The 9,554-nt window shown below is 39.7% G+C and overlaps 1 protein-coding gene across 1 annotated transcript; it reads right to left on the bottom strand.

Moving 5' to 3' along the window:
* LOC119719128 (UDP-D-xylose:L-fucose alpha-1,3-D-xylosyltransferase 1-like) lies at positions 1–7,081 on the bottom strand. The gene is made up of 3 exons (XM_038188452.1): positions 6,987–7,081; positions 4,799–4,893; positions 1–1,944 (listed from the first exon to the last, which is right to left on the bottom strand). The coding sequence occupies exons 2-3, from the start codon at positions 4,866–4,868 to the stop codon at positions 1,013–1,015; spliced, it is 1,002 nt and encodes a 333-aa protein (XP_038044380.1). The 5' UTR covers positions 4,869–4,893; positions 6,987–7,081; the 3' UTR covers positions 1–1,012.
* Between the last annotated feature and the right edge of the window lie 2,473 nt (positions 7,082–9,554).

Here is a 9,554-nt window from a genome sequence, read left to right as displayed (position 1 = left end):
TTGTACGTAGAAAACAATTCAACAGTAACATCATTTATAATCACCAAAGATAATCCAAATGTTACATAAAAAGTCGCTTTATAAAATATGTACATTTCAAAAGTTTAATGTTTCCTTTGCTAAATCATCGGGATCCCTAAAAGTGACAAGAATATTATCACCCTTCGCAAATACAGAGAAAAGGTGGGTGCCACCAGAAAGTCAAGATTTCCAGCTCTTCTGAAAATCACAGAGGGTCACCGTCTTAGCAGCGAGTGTCTCTTACCCGTTACAGTTTGGTGTTCCCTAAAGCTTTGTGCTTAGCCAACTCCTGTTCAATGTGATACCAACGGGTGACGTCATCCGCCGCCACGGTCTCTGTCATTATATCTATGCTGATGACACTCAGTACATCATAATACTAATTCTAATAATAATATTATTATTTACTACTGCTATAATAGGGCGACTTTCCCAAAGGCTTGTGTACAAACCTAAAATGTCACGTAGGCCAAGTTTATCCTGCCTAGGTATAGGTATGTTTTGGACCACGAGGAATCGATCTAGATAGTTCGTGACGATATTGCTTGTCCTAAGGGTCGTTTTAACAATAGGGCGACACCACTTTGTCGCCCCAATAACGTGTGTCGCCCTAATGCAGACGCGATTAGAAAAAAATCTGTTGGCCGTTTATCTGATTTAGTAGTTCTAACTGTATTTATATAGCGCCTTTTGCCAAAAGAAACAAAGCGCAGGGGGAGAATACAACCAAAGACGAAGTACGTTACTCGTAAAGTTAATGTCGTAATCTTTGGATTCAGTCCCACTCAAGAATTTTGTGCATACGTAAAAAAGGAACAAATATTCGAAAGCATTTTGCAGTTAAACAAGGTTGCCATCGTGTATTTTAGTGGGAAAACAGTCTATTTAATGACACGACTTTATGAATGCTTAGGCCGAAAATGTGAGCAACGTGTCTAAAAAAAATAGTCTAAAAGTTACCATCTCCTTAAAATGTTATTAGTTCAAAAAATTAATTATTATATTGCTCACGGGCAACCAACTCGTCACTGCTTGCATTGACCAACCACATATTGGAGCTTTTGAATTTTCGTACTTTTTCATCGTGTCCATGGATACTGGCGGCGTGCATCACAACAGCTGAGTAGCTGGCGTTCTTCGCCAAGAAATCGTAAAAAGGAGGCCCGGTTGGGAAAAGTTTAATGTCGAGTGGTTTGATGTTGACATGCACGGGTTTATCATCTTGCAATAGCATGTTCATCATTATCTGATCCATAATACGCTTCTTTTTTAGAGACTGAATCCACTCTTTAACAAACAGGAGTGTCACGTTGGTTGGCTTCATGTAAATAAAACCGGAGCAGAAATGTGATTTTGAGGTGCGAATCGGATAAGGTGATCTCGGGTCCAGCATAGACATATCGAAGTCTCCCTGGAAGAACGGAAATGGATCTCGGAACCAAAAGGTGTCAGAATCTGTGAAAAGAATCTCAAAGCCTAGTTCCAACAGACTAAAATAATACCCCTGGCGTTTGTTCGTTAGGTCTAAATAACTTCTGTTTTTGTAGCGTCGCAGTTCACTACTTGGCATGAGACCAGAGTTGGTTTCCACTACATGCACCGCTGGGTCACCTTGAGCTTTTTTGTGCAGATATTGGTATACTTTCTCATCCTCAGCAATGATAGTTGTATTGACACAAATGCCCACCCTACGGACACTTGCCAACATGTTCATGGTCATGTCTAGGAAGCCCAGGTTGGTTGTTGTCAACATTACCACACCGGGTCGCTGTAGGATGTCATGAAGTGTGCAATTCGATAATCGTCCACGCTCATCAGCCCTTGCAAACGGGACGTTGGTTGCCTTGCTGTATACATTGCCCGTAGCTTGGTTTATCATTGCAGTCTTATGAATTACACATGGATCGCACTTGCGGGACCAATCTGAAAAATAAGAGTTTAAATATTCAATACTGAAGGTATTTCCAACATGTTTCGCCCAATTAACACTCCACGAATTTCAATTTTCGAAGCGCTTTCAAAGAAGCGTTGAAAAAATCAGCTGATAGAAATAAGCAGCACGAACATTTGTATAAAATGCCAAACCGGAAAACTTCAACACCACTGTTTAATATGCCCGACTCGTTCTCTTGTTCAATACGATCGAGATAAAAGCATACATATTGTGCAATAAAAAAATCTGAAGCGAAAAATAAAATTAAAAAAAACGTTAACCAATTGTTTTATTTTATTTTAAACACTTCTGAAAAATGTGACATTAGGGAGACATGAAAATGACGTCACGATCACGAATTTCTTCTAGGACCATCTGTGGGTGGTGTTCTATATACAAAGTCCGAAATCAATCGGTTTAAAAAAAAAAGTGCCAAAGTGGACTGGTAGAAGAAACGTGTGCTAAACCTATGGACAAAAAGTCTGTAAAAGGAGAAGAAAACAAATCTTAACGAAACAGCTAAAATGAAAGATGATGAAGTTAGCTTTAATTTGATGTGTGTCTCTAGCACCTTGGAGAGGTGTGAGTATTTTTGTAGAATTTCTGAAGTGGGGATATTTAGCATTGGGGTCTATTTCAGTTTATTTCCTGGTCTGCACCCTGGGCCAGTCATGGATCAGGCTAACTCGAGAGCCAGGCCTGCTTTCTAATGCGGTCTCGTGGCCACCCCCAGGAGCCAGCGATTGAACAGCCGGCGTGCAGGCTGCTTTTGGGCCAACGTTAGGGGCCAATCAGAATTTTCAGTGTTTTAAAATTTCGATCTTTTTTCCAAATTGTGGGTGGGTGGGTCAAGCTAAATAATTGAAAATCGAAATTCACTTTCCATGGAAAAAAAAAATAAAAAAAAAAAGAAAGATAGATCTTTTGACGTGCCTGAACTACGCGCAAACGTTCCGATATCGCGATGCGTGTTTCTTTTCCAACTTCGTCCCCTGTATGTACTGTCAGTGGCATAGCCAGGAATTTTTCAGTGTGTGTGTGTGTGTGTGGGGGGGGGGGGGAGGGCTTGAACATTTCATGGGGGGGCGTCATGTAGATCAATGATAATTTTTTTCGAAACTCAAAATCTCAGTGGGCGAGGCGACTGGGGGGTGGGCGACAAGGTTCCCCCCCCCCCCCCATTAGGCCTAGGCCCATTAGGCCTATGATTCCAAAATGTTTCACTGTGTCACACAGTGAAATAACTAAAAAGCGTCGTTGTATTGTGGACACATAAAAGCATTCAAGTCGCGTTCTTGCACACTTTCTGCAAATCGTCTGGATATCCTTGAACCACTGCCCCTGCTTTGCATAACAAGTGCACATGAATGAACGATTCGACTTTTATTCAAAGAAAATTCTATGTACAGTCACCAGACTCTATTCAGTAAAGTCCCCGTCAAAACGAAAGTAAACAATCCACGTGCATAACACACGGCTACACCATCGTACAGTGTGGCAGGGACACCAACAAGTAAAACAACAATTAAACATTTAAAAAAAAAAAATGGATAAATATTCTGATTGAATTTCGTTAAAAGATTTTTTTTTTTGGTGAGGTATCACATATTTTATCACATAAAAGAGGATGACCAACAACTTCACGCCGTCACTGAACTAGACACACATGTACATGGTGTTCAAGTACATGTACATGCAAGTGCATGTACATGTACAGTCATGTTCAGTTTTTTATTAATCGAAATTAGGGGTGGGTGGGTGGGTCAAAATAATTTGGAAAAAAAGTCGAAATTTTAAAACATTGAAAATTCTGAATGGCCCCTTATAGTGATCAAGGATCCTGGAGCTCGTGAGGCAGGGTTTGTTGTGGTTAAAACGGGCTGGAGTCAAATCTCAATGGGATTATATGCGTGGCATCCCGGCATGAAAAGACTTCTGTGTGAGTGGTGACGGTTCGCTTTGGTTGCACAGTAGGCCTACCGCAGTGAATAGGCTGCTGCAAGGGCACCACGGACGCGAATAATTTTCCTCTTTGTTGCTTTTTTGTCGGGTCAATTTACGACAAAACAGGCAGCTGACCTTCAATCCTGGCCAAATCTCGCTGGGCCCCCAACCCACCGGCCCCCGTTCAGTGTTGTCTGTCATTGCGTGGTTTGTGCTCCATCAGCTGGAAAGAACAACATTGACTGAGGCAGCGGGGAGTGGGTGACCGTGGCAGGCTCAGGGAGTGTCTCAACCGTTTTGGCCGGGATTGTAGAACAGATTGCGATAGACTTTATTTTAGCACTCTCGCGCGAAGGAAAAATCACTGATCAACATACTGGCAATCTAATGTAATCTAGAGAGTGGAAAGGTGGGACAAAGGTAGCCTAATAGCCTCTGTGTGGATTAGTGCCTGGCCTACAAAAAAATGTGTTATCAGTTTGTAAACATGTTTACATGCTTAGCATTTTTTAGCATCGGGTGACAGCTAGAATTAAAGTGTTTAAAAATTGTGTTTACTCGCAAAACACATTTTGGAGACAGAGCAAATATCCATACAAAATTAGGCTACCTTTGTCCCTATGCCTGAAATTGAAAACTTCGTCCCATGGTCAATTTAACCTCTCTTAGAAAATTACTCATAACTCTGTCAACATTATCAGATTTGGACGTTTGATGTCTCATTTTAAAGTGGAAAAGCGTATCTTTTACACTATACCTATATTATTTATGTTTGTTACTGATTCTACGTCTGGCATTCCGTTGCAGTTTTTTGATACACACTGCGTATCAATAGTCTTGTAGCATTTGATTTTGTTTTAAAGTATTGAAACAATATGACAAAAGGAAGACTTTACTTACACATGATCAATGCGAATAAAACCACCGTTTGAAGAACGAACAGGACTTGAAGTGAACGGGTAATGGCCATGTTGAGCTGTTACGGTGCGGTAGTGCTGTGCAACAAATACGTAAGAGGTATGCTTTTATTGTGTACTGTAGAGGGTGAGTAAAAAAAACCCGAAACCCAAAATGTTGGGACCATTGTTTTTGGTGAGTTCTGCATGTAGCATTTTCAAAATCTAGGATCTGAAAGCCCAATTTATGAGCTTTCTTTTAGTACAAGAATCATTCAAATCACTCGTACTTTTGATGTTAAGGAATTTTAAACACAACGTTTTAAGGTTCTGTCCACGGATCATAAAAAAAAGTTCCGTGTTCTTTCAGCAAAACGAAAACAAATCACATAGGGATGTGTGTGAATTGTTTTCGTTTGGCTGAAAGAACACACACCTTTTTACCTTTACACCAACAACTCAGAAATAATCCAACAACTCAGAAATAAATTTAAGAAATAAATCAACAACTCAGCAATAAACGAACAACTCAGAAATAAACGAACAACTCAGAGATACATCAATAACTCAAAAATAAACGAACAACTCAGAAATACACCAACAACTCAGAAAGAAACGGACAAATCCGAAATAAGGGCAAATAAAAAAAAATGTTCAGCGTCCCCGCCTGTCTTCTTTTTGGAGGCCGCCTCCTGGTTTTTTTCACGCAAATATGATAAATCTTTCCAAGAGACATCATTTTGGTCTCTTTGTCTGTTGCATCAAGCTCATATTAAGCTGATATGTCATTTCTGAGTCCAAGTGGCGGCCATTTAAAAAAAGAAGCTGGCAGCCATCTTGAAAAATAGCCCGGTCGGGTGGCCCTTTTGGAAGAAAAGGCCTCCTCCTTCCTTTTTCAAAAAGCAGGACGCTAAACATGTTTTTTTTTATTTGGCCTAAACGATCAACTCAGAGATACACCAACAATTAAGAAATAAATTTAAGAACTAAATCAACAACTCAGAAATAAACGAACAACTCAGAGATACACCAACAACTGAAAAATAAACCTACAACTCAGAAACTATCTAAAATCATGACATGTGCGTGATAATATTAACTTAAGTTACGCCGTGATGGATGTTTGAGCCAAAAACAGCGAACCTCGGCCATGACAATGGTGGCAAAGTTGTTTATGAATAGCGCTGTGACCTATGCGTGTACACAAGACCGTGACGCCCTCGCACACACGCGGCGGCCATTTTGACACTCCTCAAAAGCCCACAACGCACGCATCCGCATATTAAAAAAAACACAGAATTATAACAGTTTAGGAAGCAATTTTGGATCATCAAACACGACTTCATTGATTCATTTTGCCCACAGTGTTATTTTGATCATGTTAATATTTGTTCAAATATATAATTTTATTTCGTGACTTTGAACGTATTTTTACGTGGCCAAAGGGAGTGTCAAAATGGCGTCCAGTGACTTCACCCCCACGGCCAGAAGCGCTATCCAGTGAGTATAACATATGACTATGTCACCACTTATTCAGATTCGTGAAACGAGACAATCCACTTATATGGCACTGAGAATTACTTTTGAAAAAATAAAAAATGTTATGCCTCAAGCTTAGCTGTAACTGGTACAGTCATCTGGAATAATTTGCATGTACAGTTGAGAACCACGACTTCTCAAACCTCATTCAAATCTGAGCTACGTACAACGTTCAGTCAGTAATATTTCTGCAATTAATTATGTGAATATTTGTCGCTGTCTTCTCTGATTATGCAAATCTAAATATGTGCTGATCTACGGAGTTAACAAACTTGGTTGCCATAATAAAAAGGAGTTGGATGGAAATTTCCCCGTGTTTTCTTCCAAAAGGGTCTCTTTTTTTTTGGCCCCTCCCGTAATCAGCGAATATAACTATAGCAATATTTTTTCTTGATGTTTCAAGATAGATCCAAATTCTTTGTGGTTACTGAATTCACCGTACAGTAAAGCTTGTTACAGGCTTATACGATCTAATGTCCATGTACGATGGCCATGTGTACACGTACGCACTACACCGTCATCATTCATAGGTGCATATGGTACAGGTGTTTTCAAAAAGATCCTGCTAACAGGCCAACACTTTTTTCTTTGAAATAAGAGCTTTATGTGAATCTAATTGATATGGGGAAGACGATGAACAATGAAATATTTACCTGGCAATCACCTCCAACTTTGTACAACGCCGTGAAAAAAGCCTCAGTTTCCCAGAACAAAATATAACGGACGACCGCGTTGAATCTTGACAAACAATGGCATCACCTAACTAACTATAACCGGTCGAGGGGGCTATCACTTCTAAGAGAGTAGCGAAAGTGCTCAAATGTGCTCAATAACATGTTGAGCCCAGGTGGGCGTGGCAAGTCTGTCATGTTTTTCACCATGAACGTTAGGTTTTGCGTAATAGCGATACAAATTAGGGTTGTCTCCAACGTTTTTGCTCACATTTGAGCAGAGTGCGCGCCATGCATTGTAATGGTAGATCTTGTTGTCCCCTATAATTTGACACCACATTTGTTGTTGTGATGCTTGTAGTTCTGAAGATATTATCAATGGATATTTTTTCAAGTAATCATTAGCTGATGACGTCATAATGACGTCATATATTGCCCTTCCCATCATCCAATTGTTTGCATCCTACCTTTTTTTTCGAAAAGGTATACCATCGAGATGCTTTGGTGGAAAAATTGTGCTTTTGTCCACCATGTCACGATTTTTTTCACTAAGGTACCTCACTATAGGGGCCGCTGTTCAAATCCGAGATTATTTACACTATATACAGAATAGTGTACAAATACCCCCTAACAAAGCTTACTCTGTCCGTATTTTGTACACAGGCGGGGGACCCCCCCCCCCCCCCCCACTTGATCCGAGCCTGGGTACTCTTCGACAATAAGTGACTGATCTAGTAGGGCTAAGCAAAGAGTGCCCGAAACCTGACGTTGAGGGCGCTAGGCTAATTTGAATTCGAATAGCATAAAAAGTCACAGACAATAAACCTAATAGGGATAAACCAAAAAATAAAGGAGGGGATATTTCCGGGTTTTTTTCTGCGGGAGTCCTATATGCAAGACAACCAATTTGTGTATGCCTACTCTTCTAACTGTAAATGACTACATTTTTACCGAATGTTCAGACCCACAACCGGCTTAAATTAAATACAACAGAGGCAGACAGAAAAACACACTCTTACTGACAACCTTTGAACTTTTTGCATGCGATTATTTATTGGCATCCTACAAAGCAAAAAATGCAGCACTGCGCTTTTAACTGAATTTCAAAGACAAAAAAAATGATCTGAAATTAAAACAATAATATTTGCAAAAAACTGTTAAACTTTCAAACTTCATCATTCCTTTTTTTAAAGTATTTTGTGCTCTGTTCGGCGTAGTTCGGTAATTTATGTGTTTTTGCTTTGATGTGGTATCCAATGTTATTTCTTTTCCAACCACGGAAATGGGAAAACAGCGTTGTTTTGAATATTGACATTTATTTAGTTATCAATTTCATTGTTATACGTATTCAGCTTTAACAACGGTGTGATAACTGGATGAAAGTGCAGTTTATTTTCTTACTGGTAAAATCTGGGTCTGTGCACAAGCCGTATAAAGGGATCTTCAAACAAACTGCAGAGTAAGTTAACTGACAGATAATACGGGCCTTTGCTAATGCAGCACGCCACCTAGAGGATAACACATATGTTAATTGTTCGCAGTGCATTGTGGAAGACGATCGACAACACAATTTGCCATGGCGCGGGACACTTAAAATTGTAAGTTTGACCAGTCAGTTGGTTCGTATTAATAAGCGTATGATTCGAGTATCTTTATCAAGATGGATTTTTGGAGGTTTTTTTTTTGTTAGGCGCAAGAACGCTTTGCCTGGACCTATCAAAAATTTCGTCAAGATGTCTATACTGACGTCGTTCAAATTACGGCAAATCAATCATGTTTTGTCGACCGTAAACTTAAAAAAAGGACTCTCCGTGGCAACCTTTTAGTGGCGCAATGTATTGGGAATTGCCCGTATTGAGTCTTCGGTATCGCAATTGACCGAGTTTTGACTCAGATTATACGCTAAATTGGTGTCATATTTTCAAACCATTTGCGGGCAATCTGCACTCCTTTGGCAATTACATTTTCCTTGTAGTAATTCAAAAATCCAAAACCACAACCCAACAGTATCAACAACTAATAATTAAACCTACGGTAATTACTGGATTCAAAACAGCTATCCGCCACATGAAGACAAAATGCATTGGTTAAAGGGAAAATACAACATTTGCAAACATCAAAAAAATAAAACTACCAAATCATTTTGAAATACGTTGCTGGACTGTTAGTGAATGACAGTGTAAAGCATCCTGTAAAATCATGGCACGTGGTATACTGTCATTTTCAAGAAAAGTGGTATTTTTGTATCAATTTCCAACGCTGGTCGGCCGACCAGCGTTGGAAAAAAACTGGCTTTTTACAAATACTGGCCCCAATTAACCATCGCACTTGTTTGCAATCGATTACACACCTATGAACGGGTACAAGCCAGCTAGACTGGTTCCCTGACCTTACAATTCCCCAATGTATGTAAACTGCTCTGTTTCTTCTTGTATGGAGTCAGGGAATCAGACTACAGGAAAATGATTGTTTTTCTTGGTTTTTATAGCATTTTCGAACCCAAAACCTCAAAAAAGTCAGTGTAACTATATTTGCTATATATTTCCAACC

This window comes from Patiria miniata, unplaced genomic scaffold, assembly GCF_015706575.1.
Source record: "Patiria miniata isolate m_02_andy unplaced genomic scaffold, ASM1570657v1 HiC_scaffold_8, whole genome shotgun sequence".
Classification (NCBI taxonomy): domain Eukaryota; kingdom Metazoa; phylum Echinodermata; class Asteroidea; order Valvatida; family Asterinidae; genus Patiria; species Patiria miniata.
The sequence above is the reverse complement of the archived record's forward strand: the minus strand, read 5'-3'. Positions and strand labels throughout refer to the sequence as shown.